The 21,911-nt window shown below is 41.0% G+C and overlaps 2 protein-coding genes across 2 annotated transcripts in view; both read right to left on the bottom strand.

The window, feature by feature from the left end:
* Positions 1–21,810, bottom strand: part of PCP4 (Purkinje cell protein 4) — a 51,094-nt gene extending 29,284 nt beyond the window's left edge. Inside the window, exons 1-2 of the mRNA XM_069849938.1 lie at positions 21,737–21,810; positions 2,381–2,432 (exon numbers count right to left, since the gene is read on the bottom strand). Coding sequence (XP_069706039.1) covers positions 2,381–2,432; positions 21,737–21,745 — 61 coding nt within the window. The 5' untranslated portion in view covers positions 21,746–21,810. The remainder of the gene's footprint in view (positions 1–2,380; positions 2,433–21,736) is intronic.
* Positions 1–21,911, bottom strand: part of SH3BGR (SH3 domain binding glutamate rich protein) — a 614,594-nt gene that overhangs the window by 465,278 nt on the left and 127,405 nt on the right. The window lies entirely within an intron of this gene.

The following is a 21,911-nucleotide window of genomic DNA, read 5'->3' as shown; positions in this document are numbered from 1 at the left end:
AGAGACAGGCCCAAAATTCATTTTCTACAAACAACACACAAAACTTCTCTCATAGCAGTGTCTCCACTGTGTGAATTAAAACCCCTGAAAACAGCTAAGTGTCTCTATTTACTGTTAGGGCTAGTTTTCAGCAGCTTATCCTGATTTTGTAATCAAGAGCAAGGACAGTTACCAGACTAGTTTCCCTTTGCAAACATTTTCGTAGCATGACTTTTTTCTTTCTTTTTTTTTTTTTGTTTGGTTGTTTTTTTTAAGATGATGATTAAAGTGTTCTTAGTTTCTACCCACTCCCCACTTTCAACATGAGGGGAAGTTTCCTTTTGACAGGGAAACAAACATATGAAGAAAAGACTGATAACAGCCAGAATGAAAATTTAAGACAGACATATTACAGACTTCCAGCCAAAAAACATAACAGTGGGTTTATATTGCATCCACAGATTTACAGCACACCCCAGTTTTCAGAGGACTAAAACACTACTGCTTGAGTTCTCACTATAGAACTAATAAGGACAAAGAGCTATACATTTCTGCTTCTTTGATTTAGAATTCAATCTCAGGTCCAAAGTTCTCATTCTGATTTATTTTCAAGCAAGCATGTGGATTGGGGAGATCAGAGGACTCTATCTCCCCTGCTGCTCCTCTATTTTACTTAGGTGACAGGGTTTTTGTTACAATTACATTACAGAAATTAATTGGTATCTATTTGTCTAAGATTAACTGCACATCCACCTATTTATATGATACATAAAATTATGCTACAACTAGAATCACATATATTTGTGAATTAATGATGCAGCCCTTTCTCACTCAAAATTCATGTCGATAAAAAAAATAATTTGCTTTTAAAAAGGCTGCAGGATCTGTAAATCTAAGCTAAACTTGACAACAGGACAATTTTATTTGTCAAGAAATTCAAGGCAAATGAGCTCAATTCAATGTGCTCAAACAGTAAAGAGAAAAACATGCTCTCCATGCTGCTTGAATGGCTGACAATTTTCCTTGCTTTCCTTTCCTGTTAACTTCAGAATGTAAATGGCTTTGCTGTCAGGGTACATTTGCTCCCACTAATTCAAGGCACTGCAACAAGCCAAAATATTTATTTCTTTTTTCCACTCTAATTTGTGCTTAATCATATTGGGAACATCGTCTATGGATTTCAGATACTGTAGAATTATGCAAACAGCCCTTATGGGAAAGTCACCTCTCTGTAATAGGAAAACTACACGTAAAGAATTCTCCTAATGTTTTAGGATGTGTTGGCCTCAAAGGGCCCAAAAATTCTGTTCAGACCAACATGTTAAAACCAAAATGTACATCCAAAACAACTGCTCAAATATCTCATCTTAGAAAACATTTGGCTTTTCAGAGACTTACATGCTTCCTGCTTTCCAGTAGATGAGATGGACTATCAGAACACATCTTTTAATTTGAACTGGATGATGAAACAGAAGCAGACAGCGTACTTAGTTTAATACTTGTCCTATTCATGACTGTCTACAAACCAATGCTGCTTTGTATTCAGCGGGGTGCATAATTAAAGCTGATCAAAATATTTTCCTTTGAAAAAATATTTCTGATGGTAACCAGATTTCTAGCAAGTGATCACTTGTGTGTAAAGCATTTCTGCATCCTATACGAAATAAAGAGATTTCAGCCCCAAAAGCAATTGCTACTTTCACTGATTTTATTTCTTTAGAAAAAAAAAATCATAATTTTCCAATTAGAGTTGTTTGTGCCACTTAAAGGGCAGAAATTTGTTCCTGCTGGCCTCTTTATTAGGGTCCTAAAAGCCCAGTGATTCACCCCTTAGGTGAGGAACCCAGACTCATGCATGCCTCCTTTCTCTATGTGGAGTGCTGAAGTTATGAGCTTGTTTGCCATACGAACTACTCTTTCTAACATCACTCAAATGAGCTCTAGGCAATTCTAACTTTGGTATCTTAGTTATGGGGCTAAAACTAGGTGAGATCAGACCACAGAAACTATGCTTGTGAGCAAGTCCTATGTAACCAGTTACTTTTGTTCATCTTACCCATTCACATAACAGCTGCTCATAATATTCAACCTAGTCTCTTGTATCCTTTTCACACATACCTGTGTCTTGCACTAGCCTCATTTGTACCTGCACTGACTTCTACAGAGTCCTTTCATTTACCATAGAACAAGCTCATAATCAGGCATCCATTTTATTAGACAATTTGAACATATTAATATAAAGGAAACAATCCAATTGATGTCCTTCCAGTTTTTAAAGCCCATTCAGAAGATAAGATATGAAAGCAAGGCCACTGCTGTCTGACATCTATCATTACAATAAAAAATATTTTGGCTCAATTTGACTCAATATTCTCCATCAAGAAAAACAGTCTACCCTTACCATTCTCACCAGGTGTCTTGTCTTTTCCATTTGTAGCTCCGGTTCCTTGTCTCTGGTAGGGGGAATCAAAAACAAGTGGTTAGTACAAACTGGAATGTGCATTTCCCCCATGGAATTACTAGCAGTTACAGCCTGTTTTCTTTTCAATACCTTGGATAGTGGTTCATCCTCATGCAATGGTGTTTTGAAACCCTAGCAGTCAGAACAGGAATGTTTAATACATCTAGGTTCAGCTGTATAACTACACATGCAGGTGTATAAAATTATCACGTTAGCGAAGTTTCCAGCAGTACAAGGATATAAGCTCTTTGAGTCCCTGCTGTATCTCCATCTCCATGACTCTTCTGACCTGACTTTTGCCAGAAGATTCACCTTTACAATTCATTCACAAGCAGAGATGGTTCTTCCTACTTATCTTCATTCCGTCCAAAGCCTCAGGACTTTCCATGAAAAAGTCACTTTATTAAGTTACATGTAGCAAACACCAATGCAGTCCAAATATAAATATTGACAATGGCAGAGCCATATTAAAGTGGTTATGCTTCTACCTGACTTTCCAACTTGGGAGTGGTCACTATGAAAATTATGCAGCATCCCCCAGATATGGCATCTCAGAGGTAGAATTAAGGTACTTTAGGAAACTAGTATGGTAGATTTTGCATAATTTTGCATAAGAAATCCACACTTTTGTGTATTACTGAAATAGATTACAGAATTTATCCTCTAGGGTTGTACTTGAGAAAAGCTAGGAACGAAATTCAGTTAATAAATCCAGCAGCATTCAGCTATCAGAGGCAGCACATCTTCATGCATTGGGAAGTTAACAGCTGCAGTTCTACTGCAAACCAAATGTTTTGTGCCAAAACATGAAGTCAAATCAATTCTCTTATGAAAATCCACATTGGCATTCCTCTCTTCAGGTATTTATTCTAGAAAATCTGATTAAAACCTCCTTTATTGCTCTAGTTTGTCTTTCACCTCCCATAGTGGTTGTATTTTCAGGATATTCTGTGTAGATGGAGTTAATCATGACAAGTACAAAATCTTCATGGGCACTCTTAGCTGTTATTATAGAAACCAGGAGGAAATTAAGTTCTTAAACCGCTCAGAAGAATACAAAAGAGCTACATTTGGTCTGTTGTGCATCCACATGCTAGTGGTGGTGGGGTATCATCTTCCCCACAGCAGACTTTAGTGCTTATCTCTGCTGGCTCTGCCTCATCTCGCTCCATGGAATGAGACAGAGCATCCGCAGAGAAAACAACTCTGAGTCTATAACCACAGCTACAGTCTCCGCATAAGATAAAAATATATCCGTTTCTCCCTGGAGCCTCAGAGCCTAAGACACGGAAGAAAACTTGGCCAATAACATCAAAGAATGAGATTCTGAAGGGATAGGTATCTTTTATAGAAGCATAAGTTACCAACAGCCAGAAATCAAGAAATCCACCTAACAACCATTTTGGCTGAAGAAATTAACTTGTATGCCTTTATTTAAAGTTCAGTAAATACTTCCATTTTTCAGTTTCAATCCATATTTGAAACTAGACTTCATTGTTATTTTACTGGTACCTGATCTCAGAAAACCCTGGATATTCCCCACCTATAAAATGGTAGCTATACTGCTTTTTCTCTCTGTTTATTTTTAAATGGTTTTCCAAGTTGTCTTATTTTCTGAGTGTTTCAGGCTGTGCTACTTAGCCGTTATGAAAGCTTCTCTTTCCTCCCTAGGCTATACCTGTCAGGTTCAGTCTGCTATTATGGAGTGCTAGAATATGGATTCATACACTTATTTCATGTCTCTCGATTTCTCCTCAGGGAGAGGGGAAAGTTGTCAAAGAAAATGACTAAAAATTTGGCTTTGGCCAATGAGGGTTTTTCTTTTCACAAGGTCAAGGTTTTTCTTCAAGTCTGAAATGAGTCTAAGTATTCCGTAGCTGTTCATTTGATTGATGGCTACTGGACATACACAGAAAGAAGCCTGAAAGTCTACCAAACAAGCTTCTGATACCCTTTTCTTCAGTTATATAAGTATTTTGATCTAAGCACAATGCTGTCTTCCAAGTGAGTGCAATGAATTTGAAAGTGAAAATCAGTTTCTCATTAATAAGGCATTGAAGCTTATGACAAAGCCATATAAAATGTGATCGTCTACCTGCAAAGCCTTTAGTTTTTTTATTTCAATACATTTCATGGATCTATTTTTCAAAACATTTTCAAGATGCCGGCGATGTTAACAGCTGGAGCACCTTGCTTCTTTCATCACCTTTCATGATGCTACTACAGACAGCAAATCAAAGCTTAGCTTTTTTATGTCCTTCAGAGCACAAGAGGACTAAGCGTGAGGAGGAGTAACTAGCGGTATTTTCAGGTCGCAATGAATGAAAGCCCTCCAAAAGCTCGTTTAACAGACATTGTCCTTGGATGCAACAAATTAAAACCAACGAAAGACAAGAAAAACAATACTAATATCTGGGGTTTGCTTTTAAACAAGTTGACCATATTTTTTTTTGAAAGATAAAAGCAGTCTAATGCTTTCTGTTTCCTATAACTTGTAGCCAGCTTCCTTCATTCAAAGGTTGCTTCTAAAATTCTTCAGGATTTGCTAAGACAAGCACTAGAACAGAAGCACTGAATAAACTTTCCACTAGGCATTAAAGACGACACACCAGAGCCAAAATGAACATGAGTGCAAAACCATAACGATTATACAGTAAACCAGGATAAACAGTTTTGTTGCTATGTTGCGTAGGAGGAAACATAGTTTATGACTGCTTGGGGTTATATTAATTTTTAACTCAGTGGTTTTATAGAACATCAAAGGCACATCATCAAAAATGCCTCCAAAATCAAAGTCACTCCCAATTTGTCAGAAGAGGAAGGGAAAAGAACTGCCATATGCCCCAAAATACCAGTAAGAAAAGAACAGGTTTAGCTTCCTGTTAAATTCTTAGTGCTATAAACAGCAGCTACTTAATGTGGTATGAAAAACTGTATTAAATTAGTCCCCTAGGCATACAAACTAAGGTCAAAAGTGAATTTGCAGCCCAGGGGACTTTTCAAGATGAATGTTAAATTACTGCAGCAGCTTTTCTACTTATCCTCCTAGCCCCTCCTGTACCCCCAAGCCTAAATTTTGCCTTTAATCTTGCATTCTGTTCTTGTCTTGAAATAGACTGACCTTTTCAGTTGTCCTTCCAATTAGCACCTCATTGTTAGGGATTCTAGTAAAGTGTTGATTACAGAATTTTGGGGGGTAGAGGATTGTTTGTTTCTCAGTGAACCACAGAAAGCCCAAGATAAGGGACACGAAACCACCAGAAAGTTCTGACAAACAGGCCCTTGCAGTAATAACATTATTCTGCTGCTTCATCCAAGCGCAGGGCCAACAAGGTACAACAGGCTGTATCCCAGTAAAGTAGTTATTGTAGATTTTCAGAAGTGTATTGGTTTTGTATCAAAGAACAAAAGGTAAGCCAAAGGTAGAACTGAGAGAACAGAAATAGTGGGAAGTTGTTGTAAAGTGAATAGCAGAAAGATTCAGTGTAGACTTCAGTCAGGACAAAAGATTTCATTATCACATATGAAATGTTATAGGGATGTGCTGTACTTTAAGCATATATGCCACCTGAAAATAATTATGTGATAAAGTGATATTCTGAGCCCAATGAAATCAATGGGAATTTCCCAATTGCTTTTATTCTATGCTCTAGCAAAGAACACAAGCTGTACATCAAACTAAATGTAGATCTTAAGTATAAGCAGGGGCAAGAACCAGGCAGCTACAATCTGGGATGAGAGGATAACATTCTGCAGAATTCAGGATTTCAGTGTGGTTATTAGGTTAAACTCTTCTTTACTGGAGATTTGTTTCAGTGTTTGACAACCACTTTCTAACATCACTTGTTTACTTGAAACTATAGCACTCAACAGTTCTCACATATAAGTGTGAAAAACACTCTTAACCATTACACAGTAAATAATTTGGTAATAAGAAGGCTAAAAAATTTTAAAATGAAAATTTAAGAGCAGGAAAAAAATATGCTGCTGTGACAGAAAGTTTTCTGTTTACTGAAGCTGCAAGGGATACTCAGCCTCTAAGTAGTGGGACTGGAATTTTAGCACTATTGTATTTTCTGGAATTCCATATCAAAAAGCATGAAGATGAACAGGTGGGAGAGATAAAGCGTACTGTGGGAAAGCCATGCACAAATTCTGCTGTTTCATTCATTCTCTCCTATTCTAAGTTCTTTCACAACTGGCCTGCAATACAGCCAGATGGCAAATCCCTGACCGGGTTCTGTGACATACAGGTTTATTCACATAAGTACAGCTAGTCACCTAAAGAACATCTGCAGACAGAACTGAAGAATTCCAGAGACAATCTTGAATCCAGTAATGAAAATTGCATTAGAAGCTACACAAGTAAACTTTCCAAACTGGTCTGCTTGAGCCTCCTTTATTAAGTTCCTCCACTTAATTTCCTCCCCATATTTTTATAGACGTGGTACTGAATATTTCTGAGATGAAAGTGTCTTTCAAACCCCACATTTAAGTAATTGCATCAGGTACAGAACATCTAGCCAATATTTTTTCTGAATGATGGGTAAATCTGACGATGTGACTGTCACTTCTCTCAAACATAATTGTAAGAAATCACAAGCTGCATTTTCTGGGCACCTGACAAAGAAAAAACATTTATCAAAATATACTTTAGTGCAAAGGAGTCCACTCCTGGTTATGAATAAGCTTACATTTCTAGTATAAGTAGTTTTCTGGAGACTACCACTTTTCCTAGGCTGCTCTCACCCTAGGATCTCAGTTCTTTAGGATATGGACTCTACTCTTGCCTATGTAGCACCTTCTCCGCATACTCCTTTACACAAAGGTAGATCACTACAGCTCATTTTCTGGCTGTCCTGTGTTGCCAAGGCAGCATAATATTGCCAGAACAAGAGTGCCAAGAACCCATCTTTCAATACTGGCTGTCAAAACTAAACAATCTCTGGCACTCTGACAATTTCTGTCATTATCATTGTGGGTCAAGCAGTGTTCTACTTGACTAGCTCTTGATTGTCCTTAATTTTATTAAGGCCCTCCTATAGCTATTTTAATAAATTAAAACTCCACAGGTAGGCTGAGATGAACTGATAGGATTCAAACTGTAGTGGCTAAAAGCCGGCAGTAACGAGCACTGGTTTTCTGAATTTTATAGTCACTGAAGGCACGCAGACCTTATCATCCTAGAAACCACAGTAATATTTGTCAGAAATTAACAACAAGGCTGCGGATAACTACAGATAATTTTCCTTTTAGGTACTGTGGATCAGTTTCTGGTTCTTGCCATTGCAATAACCTGGTCAAGAAACAAACTTTACCACTTGCTCTCATCTTTCTATAAAGGACACAACCTAGACCTCAACATACCCTTACCTCTTTGACAGCCATCTACACTGGTTCAAATTAAGTCTCAGAACTATTTTCAAACACAGAAGGAAAGCACAATAGTCAAGGTACAGCTGTCCATACAAGCTGCAGCCTGTGTGGGGAAAAAAAAAAAATCTACCAGGTTGACCACTGATGTACTGGTTGCTGCATTTCCCCATGAACGAGAATGTGCAGGTATAGATACTGTTTACTTAGGGTTAACCCACAACTTCCACGGGACAGTACAGGGAGACATGCTGCTGGAAGTCCTGGCCCTCTTGTTGATCCACTGGACAACCAGGCACAGAAAAAGCAGTAGGTACTGAAGGAGTAACCTTAAAGCCGAGACTTCTCAGGGTAGTTGAAAACATGGCTGCAGTCCCTGCTCCTGGGTTTGTTGATTCGTTTTTTCGTGATGTGGCGATTGTCCACATAAAACATACATTTTATTTGCATGTCCATGCAAAACACATACTCCACACAATTGGCAGAGTACCTTAATCACAGGAGTGTTACCAGAGTTAGGGCATTTGCCTCAGTTTAAGAGGTGTGATTTGTTCACTTTCAACCAGACAGAACTTTTGGCTTGAGGTAAGTCCTTAGAACAGGCACTTCTGAGCGTACATAGACAGAGCTTCAGCATTCAGCACACTTTCAGGCTAAGTAAGGAGGCATCTGAAAACGGGCAGAGAAAAATCAGTCTGGCATATAAAAATCCAGTTAGTGCTGTTTGTAAATATTCCAATAGCACAGAGAAGAATTTTCACTGTGCCCCACTTTTGCCAATGCTGGGCTGCAATTTATAAATCAGCATAGTGAGAATCTGCTAATTTTGTATTCAGATTCAATATAATGTTCTAAACAGAATATTTACACCAACACCAAATGTAATCAACATAATTAGCACAAACAGTAGCTTGCTTAATATTTAGGTTATTAGCATATTTTGAATTAAACATTACTAAGCAGATATTTCTCCAAAGACATTGTAATCACGTTTTTTTTTTCTGAGGTAGGGATTAATGGAATCTTTGAAGTTAATTTTGAAAGCAACTGCAAGAATGTACTTCCCAAATCCTGTTAATTACCATGCCAGCCATGAGAAGTAATCCCTCTTTCTTCAGGAAATTGAGGATTTGATCCTGCAAGGCTTATTTATGGGGTAATACATGTGGACACATAGTTGCCTTCAATTCAGCAGAATTATTTGCATGAGTAGAGTTGGAACCTCAACGTGGGACTGTGGAATTTTTCTAAACTGCAGGTTAGGTTTTGTTTAGCAAAGGGCAAAGAGGGTAAAATCAACCACAGAAGAAGCCTTCTCACACCACTTGCCAAAACATTGCCTCAGCTCTCATTTGGACATGGGTGATACAGCCCATATCCTAATTACCTTGGAAATTGATAAAGAGGAAACATCATGGTGACCCAAGAGGAATATTTCAATTATATAAAAATTGATTAAGCTAGATGACATAAATGAAAAATGTCTGAGGTTCTTCAGGTGGTCTCATCCTTTTTTCTCTCCTATTATTTCTTAGCCTATTGGCAGCATCAGACCTGGCACAACAGTTCCAGAAAGGGCATTCTGGGGCAGGAAACTCTTATTTCCCAGTGTAGCCCTGTCTAACCACACCTTGTCATTTCTAAGTCCTGGTTTGTTTGGATACAATTGTTTGCAAGGTCATACAGAAACTAGGAGCACTAAAATTATTCAAGTTAAAAATAACCCCTTAGTAGAGCTGTGTTGAAAACAATCACTGAAATGATACAGCTAAAAAAAAATACATGGTTTATTTTTTTCTGTTGACCGTTTCAGTAACATAGTTGATGTCTCTGATCCACAAACAGTTGTACCAGGGCAGCAGAACACAGACAGTACCATGGGGAGGAGGCACTGCAATTTTTTTCTCAGAAATGAAAATCTGAGCAAGTCAGTACTTCATACTGTGAAATACAGCATGCTGTATCTCCCTGTGACATTGCATTTCCTCCCAGCAATCTTCACTTTGCAACAGGGCAAAACATGGACTAACAAGCACATCCATGCAACTCAAATTATTAGCTTTGGCTATCTGTGCAAGCAATACAGGCAGTTAATGGCAACTGACCATGGCATCTGATTAGGAGCAAAACAGAACCTTGGGGATCTGAGGAAAGCATTTGGATTCAGACAATATCTTGGGTATCCTTTAATATTAGCATCCCTAGATAGAAAGAGTGCCTTAAGCCAATTAAGGAGTCAGCATCCTTTGAGGCATAATATAACTGATTATGGATGGTGTTTTAGTAACATATATTTACTTTATATATCATTCCTCCAGACCCTTCTGAAGTTTAGGGTAATTTAATTCCCTGAGCTACAGCCCATCTGTAATTGAGTTAGAGGCTGTCTTCAAGGGACAGTTGGGTTATTAATGGCAAAACTCTGCACTGACAAATTGCTTCGTATCTGATCATATCGGCTATCATTATTAAAACAGGCTGCTTCTTCTCAAACTGAAAAAAATCTGGCATTTTTCCACTGGCATTTTTGGGGTTTTATTTCCAGTTGTGTAATTCAAAAATGTGTTCTCACTTTCTTCCTGTTTCCCTATGTATTCCAGAAATAAACAGATGTTATTGCTGTCTGTTAGACTCCACTAGTAACTGGCTAGCCAGGTTTTTAAAAGGTATTAATTATGCAGTTTCAAGTTGCCATGCAAAGGAACTTTCTGCCTCAACCCTAGGGCAAAGCCTTCTGATTCTCAAGACAAGAGTAAGACGAAGTGGCAAGGATGTTTATGCGTCACTTACTCTACTTCTCAAGCCCCTGGGCAGCCAGCCTTGTCACAGAGAGCAACTCCAAGCAGCCCCTCAACCATCTGCAGTTATGACAGTAACTTCTTTAGGGCTATTCCAGTAGCAGGGGAATTACTGGACTGAAAGCATGCTGCAGCCTTGACAATGCACCCTGCCCAGAGGCTGCACAGACAGATGACGTAAACCTGTTATCTCTGGCTCTGTGCCACAGCAAGATTCATGCAAGGGGAACCCTGAACTGGCTGCTGAATCTGCCTCAAACTGGGACCTCGCTTGACAAAGGATTTGTCCCTCTTTGTTCAAATATGTATCAAAAATTGCCCACTGAGACTTTGGAGGAACTGCTGCGTTCAAAGCATGATGCAGTTCAGAGCTAAGCTATCTTGGTACTGTGACTCTAAATAGCAGCCAAGCGATTAGAAACAGCCCTGTCATACTAAAAAGCTAAATGGACAGGGTGATGCACAAGGTCACCTTGATCGTCAGGAATCAGGGACAGCAATCAAAAATACTCACATAAAGCAAGCAGAAAAGCCAGGTCACTAGCTCTGTCAAAAAGCTCGCTGAAAAAAATAGTCATTTCCACAAATCAGAAGCTCCTAGGACCCTCCAGAGACTCAGTGAAACTGATGCTGCTATCAGCTTCATTGTTAATAGCAGCAGAGAAGCAAACAATTTCCACTGAGTAGCTGTAGGTAGTTCCTAGGCTGCCCAGCCCCAGGACAGGCCCACCAAGTTACCTGCATTAAGACTAAATGCTCTACAGTTCCTGGAGTGCCCTAGCCAAGGAGCAAGTCCAGGGCATGTGTGTTCAGGCAGATTCAGCAAAAGCTCCCCCACATTGTTTCAAATGCTCTCCCTCCACTGAACTGTTTTCCAATTCAAGTTCAATGAAAACTTGGAAGTTCCTCCAGTCCATGTAGACATCAGTCATTCCTTCTGCCTTCACTCTTCCACTACGTACTAGGCTCCATCATGTACCTTGTGCCTTGCATACGAAGTGAAAGAAAAACATTACCCAACTAAACCTTTTCACCTTATTCACACATGAGCATAGCAAACCATCATTCAATACCATTAAAAAGCACCTAACGTGCTCTTCCAGAAAAGTCATCCAATCATTTTGTTAATATTCTAACATACCCCTCCTATGACAAGACAAAAAATGGGTTTCTTGAGTTTCACGCAGAAAGTAGGTAACTACATTGACTTAGACCCAGCTGTGCACTGCCTGACACACTACAGTAGGACAAAACCATCTGTTAAAGGCTTATATGGCATGATTACAAGATATTGCTAGCATCTAGATGATTTGCAACTTGGTGGGGTTTTTTCAGTTTACAACATTAATGCTACATCCTTTGCTATCGATGTTTCTGCATCTGCACCTCATAAGTCTAGTTCCAGGAGGAAATGCACCAAGCTTTTGTTCAAGCAAAGACTACAAGGCAGTTCTCAGAACAAAAGCCCTGTGAAACAGACACAATCTCCTGTAATTTTACTTGAGAGGTTCATTCAGCTTGTCTTGGGTGTTAGTGCTGTCCAGTAGCTTGCAAAATATGCTGAAGGAAAGAAGCGATAGTTAACAAGTCTGACTGGCTAACTAAAACTGGCATGGAGTTGGCCTGCCTTAGGCATTTGGCTGCCCCGCTTAAACTGTGGCACATGTGTGCTGGCACATGCATTTTAAAGTGTGCCAAGCCAGCAATGTGCTTGCATCCTTTTCCAGTGGTAAACGTGTATCTGTCAGATTGGAGTGAAGCAGTGATATATATGAAGCAGCTATGAAGCTACATGTCTCCTTCCACTGTCTGCAGAAAGCTGCCTGCCTAGCCATACCCTCTTGCCCCCACCTCATTCCTACCAAGTTAATGCTCCTAATTTGTAGCAGTTTCCAACTGATGCCTTCATTTTACCTCACATTTTACTAATGCTTGTTTGGGATTCAAGCAAACAGATTTCAATGTTGTTCAGATTTTTTGCTGAACACCATGTTCTACCTCTTCAGTTCAAATAAAAGGCATTCTTCAAAGTATTTCAGTTAAGTGTTAAAATTATGTGATTAAAGTCAACATCCAGAGTATTCAGTACCTTAAAAAAAACTTAATTCTCTCAGTTTGAAGGCTAAGTGCATATTCTACAAGAGAAAAGGAGAGAGGCATCAAGAATCCTATTACTTGGAACATAGAATTTACAGAATGAAAAGCCCTAGAATTCAAGTGGAAGACATGCTGGTGATTTTTGAGAATTATTTTTCTGTCTCTACCTCTCCCCTACTGCCACACCTAAACTTGGACTTCAGCATTTTCAATTTCACATACAATTAGGTGTTATACTCTGGTTCGTCTCAGGCAGGCTTCTCACCTTCACCAGATTATGTTGCACCTGCTTGATGAAGCCTGCACTCACCTTGGTCCCTTTTAAGGAGAAGTCCACTTTGGACATCCACAGCTCAACTCCCTTATTCTCTAGTAGAGGACGTCACTCTTTCATGTGATCAACCGAACCTCACAATACTGCCTACTGTTTGCTGAAACACACACAGCATCTTAGTAGAGACACAAAGGTACAGTACTGCGTGGGTAGTGACACCCATCAGGGATGCATTCATTTAATAAGTCAGAAACACCAATTCACTACTGCCAAACTTCGTGGTAAAGTGTTGTGCCTATAAAACAATTCTCACAAATCACTGGTCTTCCTTCATATGCCTAATGTCGCTAGGAAAAGATCTAATTTCACTGAAGTCCTCAAGAAACCAAAGATGTCCTCAGATCTATTAATCTTTTCCTCATGTCCAATTTAGAAGTTAGCATAATCTTGATAGCTTTTTCCATTAAATGTATCTTCTGCTGTAGACAGAATGCTGCTAACTACCATTTCTATACTTGGTTATCCCTCTAGTGTTAGTTTCATAGAGAACAAAGCATCACGAAGGCAGATTGACAACCAAGTGCCCAGACCAGTGGTACCTGCTAGGTAGCAAGGCTTACTTTACAGGTCACAGAGGACACATGGAAATACAAATCATCACCATACATTAGCAATAAGTAGTCTGCTTTCCAGCACTCCACCCAGTAATTTTGAAGCTCTGCAGACTCCTAGTTTCCTTAAAGTTCTCCTCTAGCCCCTACAAAACTAAGGCACTTTCTGTGAAAAAAGTGCTACTCGAGCAATCCTACTAGTTCATACAGGTGATGCTGACTTGACAGGACTCTTCCAGCTGTCTCACTGATTCACTCCAGAAGACCCTGCTAACTCTAGTCAAGCTTGACAAGTTTTAGCATAACATGAAGTTGTCCATTTTCCAGGAACAGCTCTAATCAGTGCTAGCTTGGGTGCTTCTGAACTATGGTCCATCATTCCAAGAAAATGTGCATCTAAAATCCCTATAAATACATCTACACCAGTGTGTACAGCTAGCCAGGATCCCTACAAGGTCTCCCCACCTCTCCTTCACTATTAGGAGAATCATGTTGTGATCCAACATGACTTTCCACAGCAGCGCATACTCCTTCCAAGTTTAAATCATTATAACCTGAACACTTGGTTCAGGTTTTACTACTGCAGCTTTCTAGTCCTGCTGGCAATACCCAGCAGCTGGCTCCACAGCACAGCTAGAATCAAAACTGCCAGCCAAGGAGCAGCAAATCAGGCTGGTGATAGAACAGCTCAGACTTTTCTGCCAGGCATTTTGACACTAAGACTCTGTGTTAAAGATGCTAAATATACACTTGCATATATTTTGCCATACTTAGAGCTCTGTCTCTACACATTAGAAACTCTGAAGCCCTCATACCTGGTGTCACCCTTCTCATCAGCTTGTTATCTCAGCCCAAGTGTCTTTGGAGACTTCAAGGTCAGACAGAAGGACACCACCTTTCAAAGCTGGGGTGTGTGTGTTTGCCTTTTGTTTCTCACTTTCAGCTTTAACAAAAGAGATCTAACATCATTCTATCTGCTGTCGCAGTACTCAGGTTCAGCTGCACCGATTAAGGTCATGTTTCATGCACTATATAGTAAGGTGATAACGTAAGAACATTCAGTGTCTGTAAAAGACTTTTCTCTTTAAAAGGAAAGTATGTTCAGCTGTAACTAATAGTCAGGGCATGTAGGCAGACAATTTTCATTTCTTCTCTGACTAAGCTTGGGCTTCTTTCTCCAATTTCCATGTTAGTGCATAAATAAGCCTACATCCCACTTGGTGAAAATTGATCAGGTAAGATAGCACCAGCCAAAGACCTGGCCTATGTGACACTTAGCTCCATTTACATGCAAGTAGTCTGGTCTCAGAGGGAGCAGACATTGGGAGTGGGGATAAACTGTGACCTCAAATTATGTCATTAATAATAAGTTTCACAATTACAACTCTGCCGCAGTTGCTTGCTCTGAGCTTATTCCATCAAGATTGTCACCCACTTCCCTATTAAAGGAAAGGTAGCCTATGCAGTTTCTCTCTTTCATTTGTTTCCATAACAGAAATAAATACTGATTTTACTAATTAAATGTAGAGGAAGAAGAAAAAAAAAAACATTTGTAAGCTATGATTTGACCTAGTTGCTACTTATCTATGATGTCTTTTTTAATCTAGAAACCCAATGCCCAAACATCTGAAGAAAAAGAAACAGAACATCTTTCCCTAGAGAGAGGGAGAATGCATGTTATTCATCTTCATTAGATGATCCTATGCCTTGCACAGAAAGAAGCATTACGTGGCTCAGTGAACTTAAGGCTCCGTTGCAACTCGGAATAGAGAAAGGCATAGCTTTCCTCTAATGCATACAGCCACATTTTCCCAATTCTCTTTAGCCAAGAAGTAGGTGGCTCACAATTTACATGAATAGGCCTAGCCACACTATTACCAGTTCATCTGCAACAAAGTTACAGAAAAGAGGTAAAACATGTAAACAGAGACATTTTCCAAGTCACGCCACAAAAACGCAAAACAGACAGTAGCAAACATTGGCCTAAAAGTCAAATCTTTTATTGAAATCACTACAGAAACACCCAGCAACCTTTGATGAACAGGCCACCCACTGTTCCTGTCGAAGTTAATTGCTGCTATACATCACATCTCATCATAAGCATGATCTAGTTAATGTAAAAACTGTTGGAATGACTCTGATACTTGCCAGTGCATTACAGATCTACGGATACTGGACTAGAAAATAATATGCCTTTGCAACCTGAAACAGATTCTGTTATCAGGTACTGCAGTAGGCAGGTTGGAATTTTCCTGTTTTATGAATGCAGGACTTCTTGCTTTAAGTAACTTTTTTACAGGGAAATATGGTATCTGAAGCATACTATTAAACCTAACTGTCCTTCATTAAAGCATTGCACTGTTTGAATCTGTACAGCATAGATCTATACAATCTGTATAGCATTCCATACATTGCAAGAAAACCAGTGTACTTCTTTCTAAACAGTATGCCTGCTGGTTTCACCAAATTAAGATCAATTGCCAAGATCACTAGTGCTAAACGCTATTTTAAAAGATGCTTGATCCCACTGAAACCATACTGATGGAAGGAGTGGGCAAAGTGACAGATCTAAAACTTGCTCTCCCTTCTTCCTCTTTTGAGCTGCAATTTACCACTCAGCTAATAAATACACGAGTTCAAATTAAGAACTGATGTTCATGTGCCTTATCCATCCCACTCCCATCCTATAACAGCTGCAGAATTTCCTCCTCCACCCTGCCATGTTCTTGCTGCACTTTTTATATTTATAGTTTTGTACCTATTGTGGTTATAACCTCAGCGAGGCCAATAGTTAACAGTTGGGTGTCACAGCAGTATCTGAAAAATGCATCCAGGAGGGTCACTCCTAAGACAATCAGCTGGCTCAGACGTCCACCAGGACCGCAAGCACCACAGAAGAGAACAAGTGTTCCTTCAAACAAACACGCTATGTTTTCCCCCAGCAAACACCAGCTCTTTGATTTAGTGCCACCAGGATTATCGGTGTACAATCCTCACTTCAGTGTTTAAATACATCTTGTTCTAAGCCCCTAAGTACCATTTTGGTAACACAGATTCAACTGAACTCAGGAGAGCAACCAAAGGATGTCAGTTTTCCCATTTAACTACCTGAAGCAGCTACAGTTTCAGGCAGAAGCTTCCACACATGCCCCACGTTTCAGACTTGGCCATGCCCTTCTTTTCTAAGAGCCTCTCGGTGACTGCACATGTCCCAGAGTTATAGAGACATGCTCTGGGTGCTCCTTCAGCCTGCAGGAAAGCAAGCACCCTCTGTTACTCTGCCAGCTTACAGGCACGCCCAAACCACCAGGTCGTATGGTATTTTCAGTTCTGAAAACACCCATTGCAGAGACTGCCTTGATTAGTGTCATCTCCCACCCTAGACTGGTGAAGCTCAAAATTCAGGAAAAAAAAAAATTCTTGGACCCTAGTGTTAGGCTATGTCACCTTTCCAGGGAATCACCCATCTTTGCCTAGTTGGCTGCCCAAGTAACTCCCACTGAAGGTGATAGGAGCTCCAAGATTCAGTACTCCAGGCTGCAGAGGGCTGTCTGCAGCTCATCCCCATGAATGCCTTGCACACCCCTTTTACAGGTCACACCAACACCCTTCATGATCCTTTTGAAAGCGGACACACTTCACAGTTGCTGCAGAATTCAAGAGCCCAAAGGCAACATAAGGCAAAGGAAAAGAGTTTGCTGTAGCTAACTGAAGGAAAAAAAGACCTGGTGTTATTTGTATTCAAAGTTTGACAAAAAAACTCTAGATTTATGCAGAGATCATGTCCCTAGCTCTCAGCCTCCCCAACTAAGAGACCTAAGCACTTTACAGAGTCAAATCCCTAACAGCTCTCCTGTCTTAAGAATTACATGTGCCTGATTGTTTGATTCCTGTTTCAAAAGGAAGCTAAAACATTCTTGCTACTGTCTTGGTAGCTAGGCTGCTCCTCAAATACATAAAGCTGCTGTCTCAAATCCTGCCTTAGGTGGTGAGCATCAGGACCTTGGCAATCAGTACATCACTTCACTCAAATTGTGCAAGGCTCTTCCAATGAAAGTTCTTAAATCACAGGTGCCTCAAGCATGAGGGCTGATTAGGTAGATTTCCTGAATGGCTCTTCTAAAGTCAGTCACCTAAATAACTTGTTAAAGCTGGACTCCTCTCTTACCCAAACAATACCACTCTGACTCTTTAATATGAAAGGGAAACAAATGCATTCTGCTAATGCTATTGTACATGCTGACTCCTTACACAGTGCTTCATTCCTGGACCACTGGAAGAACACCCAGGGCTGTAACACCATACTGTTTAAGTGTGCTTCTTCACAAATCCAGACCCGATGACTGATGACAGCCAGATCATTCCGAGGAGGGCAGAGTGGTAATGACCGTTGTAAAAATGTTTGTGTGATGAAATGCTTCTTGTGAACTTTCATGCGAGGGCAATACTGTCACCATGACCAGACATTTGCAACATGTCAGATAGTTAAACCACGGATAAGATGGCAGCATTCAATGTCTTTATCAATGACCTGGATGAAGGCATTGAGTGCACCCTTAGCAAGTTTGCGGGTGACACTAAGCTGGGTGGAAGTGTGGATCCGATAGAGGGTAAGGGAGGCTCTGCAAAGGGATCTGAATAGGTTGGACCGCTGGGCAGAATCCAGTGGCATGAGGTGAAGGGGCTGGAGAACAAGTCTTATGAGGAGCGGCTGGGAAAGCTGGGGTTGTTTAGCCTAGAGAAGAGGAGGCTGAGGGGAGACCTTATTGCTCTCTATAACTACCTGAAAGGAGGTTGTAGAGAGGAGGGAGCTGGCCTCTTCTCCCAAGTGACAGAGGACAGGACAAGAGGGAACAGCTTCAAGCTCTGCCAGGGGAGGTTCAGGCTGGACATGAGGAAAAAAGTTTTCACAGAAAGGGTCATTGGGCACTGGCAGAGGCTGCCCAGGGAGGTGGTTGAGTCACCTTCCCTGGAGGTGTTTAAGTGACGGGTGGATGAGGTGCTGAGGGGCATGGTTTAGTGACTGATAGGAATGGTTGGACTCGATCCAGTGGGTCTTTTCCAACCTAGTGATTCTGTGATTCCCTGTGGTATTGCGAGTCTAGAGGCTTACTATTAAAACTACTGGCTGTGAATAGCAATTTGGGATTAGCCTGTGAGTCCATTACCTGATATTACCTCCCTCAGTTAAGCCTATGTGACCAGAGGTATTTAACAGAGAAGCTGCATCTGACAAGAGCTCACTGACAGCAGTCGATTTTCCAGCATGGCCCTTGTCTCTAGCCTCATTAAAAATAAAAGAAAACACCTACAGACTCAAAAAAAAGGCTTCTCAGTTATTTGAGGACAGATTTTCAGAGCTATTTCAACACCTATGAAAGCATTTCACTATAAGGTGGCATTCCTGAGAAGCTCCCCATACAGCTAAGCAGTCTATCTGCCACCAAAACCAAGCCCCAGGAAGCACTAGATGTGTTTTGCAGTGCTACTAGGTAAACTCTTATACCTCAAGTTCCCTCGAGCTAGTTACAGGGACGGACTTCTGCCCAGCAGACTAAGCATCTTAAACACGTTTTCATTTAAATACTGCAGAGGAAGAAGCATTGGGGTTTTCTGTAGAAAAGTTATTTATCCTTACCAAAAAAAAAAAAAATAAGTTAACTGCTAGAAAATAAGAAAGTACTATAGTCAGATGAATAGCTGCTTCCTGTTCAGCTTTCTGCACCAGGAGACTGGTTAACACTGCCCACAAACAGTAAATAAGTTAATTTTGCTTGAAGCAGCAAAAAAAAAGAATCTACACAAAGTCTCAGCAGATAACTTGAGGGTTGAAAAGCTCTCTTCAGAGATTTCTGTAACCACATTTCAAACTCCACTCAAATCCTCCCAACTGTTTACATAAAGGAAAAAAAAACCTTCCCGCCCTCCCAACACCATTCTATTTGGGATAATCTTTTGATGGCTCTAGTTGAGCCTCTTTCCAGTCACCCTGTCCTCAGATTTTCTAGCAGATTAAAACAGAGAAAATAAAAATATTTTTCATTTACAACATTAAAAGTGAGATCCACAAAGACCACCATCCAAATATAGCAAACAGATGTCTAAGAGTTTTATTTCTGCTAATCTTTTTTGTCTCATTTTCCAAGAAGTCTTTTGCAGTGAGGTAGTTTGGAGTGGTCCAGTTGCTTTCATCTGCATTTTGGAAAAATAAACATCTTTTGAGTAAAAAATGACATGCAAGTAACAGCAAGGAGGCTTTTCTTCATTGTGGTTGAGTGATAAACTCTCCAATATTGTCAGCTGAACAACAGTGACAGTAGCACTGAAGACATCAAGTGCAGCACTAAGTGTCATATGTACAGGGCTTTGTGCTGCACCAGAGACATAATTTCTATCTCTGAGGGTTTGCTAGGAATACTCTTCTGTGAGGCACAAGGAAATGTATTATGAATAAATAACCACTATGGTGGTATAGGGGATGACCTGGATGTTCATTGGGACTTTTAAAATCCAAAAGGCAAGCAATCTCATTCAAGCTATGGATGGTTAATTACTGAACGAATATAGTCGAGCAGGGAACTGTAACACTTGCCTTGTACAATTACAGTAAGTACAGCAATATCACCCAATTGTTACTCTTCACCAGAAGATTTTTCCCCAAACATTATCTTTAAGGACCAGTATATCATTGCCGCATTTCACAGAACAATCCAGCTAGCCTGGGTTGCAAAGAAACAGTGACTGCAGAAAAAAACCCCACACTGCATGAACTCTATCCAGTTCATACAAATACAGGCAATAGCCAGAGAGAACTCACAGAGAGTCTGGTGCATTACACCTGGACTGCCTAATCTCTGCAAGCAGCAGAAAAGGACAGTGAGGATTTCCTCTGCTTTCCCTATTTAGCCTGACCTGCAAGCCAAGATGTAAGCTTCTCCTCTTAAATCCCTGATCTGGAGACCATGCTACTATGTTACTCTATCACACCTTTACACCTCATGTAAAGATACAACAGGGTGCAACACCTGCACAACAGCTAGTCAGAACTCACTTGGTACAGTTCTTAATTTTATTTTTGCTGTTGGGAAAAGAATATCCATTTTTTTTAATGAAGCAGCAGGCCTTACAGGATACAGACTCCAAAAATAGGTGCTGCGTAAGGTGCAATTACAAGTATGTCTAGCAATTCCCAAAGAAAGAGTTGCTCTAGAGAATGTGAGATCCGCTAGCTGAACTCGCCCAGCATTTGGCTGACTACATTGTCAAGTAGTTGCCCTGCCTGATGATGCTTTCAATAACCAAAATATTAGTTTGTCCCAGAAAGCTTTTCCACTGTGAAAAAACATAAGCAAAAATCTTCAGTGCATTTATTTATAAGGCTACATGTGATCCTTACATGTTTGGCACTATTTACATTTTTTCCTTAACTGTAATCCTTCCCAGGACACTATTTATAAAGTTCACATCAGCATCCAACTACAAGCAGGGCATTTTTTTCCATGAGCTCTAGCAGATAACTTTCATACAACTTACCAAATCCTTCTTTCTGCATAGGAAAGCACAAAACACATCTTTAAATTCATGGAATCACACACTGGCTTGGAATGGAAGGGACCTTAAAGGTCACCCAGTCCCAACCTCTCTGCCATGGGCAGGGACATGTCCCAGTAGACCAGGCTGCCCAAAGCCCAGTCTGACCTGGCCTCAGACACCTCCAGGGATGGGGCAGCCACAGCTTCCCTGGGCAACCTGTGCTAGCGCCTCTCCATCCTCATCATCAAAGACTTCTCCCTAAGGTCTAGTCTGACTTTTCCCCCTTGTCCTACCACCCCACGCCCTTGTAAAAAGTCCCTCCCCAGCTAAATCAGCAAGATTTTTCAAACAAAGGGTTGTCTGCTGGCAGGCACGGTCTCCCAAAGGGCAAAACAGCGGCTCGCCGTCCGCCTGGAAGGGGCGCACGCCCCGCGGAGCCCTGCTTAGCAGCAGACAGGTTGAACCCGAGCCACGCGTTCCACACCCGCACCCCGCGAAGAGAAAACCCTCAGCGCCACCAGGACGCGCGGCGTCCCAGCGCTGGGAGCGTGCCCCTCGCCATCACCCCCTCCCCATCACCTCCTCCAGCAGGGGAGACCCTCGGGCTCACCTCGCTCATGTCGCGCGCGGCCCGGCTCGCGGCAGCCCCGACCCCGGCTCAGCGCTCCCGCCGCCCCGCCGCCCGCGCCTTAAGAAGCGGCGCCCCGCGCCCGGCCCGGCCCCCGGCGGCCAATCAGCGCCGCGACCGCCGCCGCGCCCGGCACCGCGCGCCCCGTGGCATCCGA

The sequence above is a fragment of the Phaenicophaeus curvirostris genome, chromosome 1 (assembly GCF_032191515.1).
Source record: "Phaenicophaeus curvirostris isolate KB17595 chromosome 1, BPBGC_Pcur_1.0, whole genome shotgun sequence".
Lineage (NCBI taxonomy): Eukaryota > Metazoa > Chordata > Aves > Cuculiformes > Cuculidae > Phaenicophaeus > Phaenicophaeus curvirostris.
This window is presented reverse-complemented; position numbering and strand designations above follow the sequence as displayed.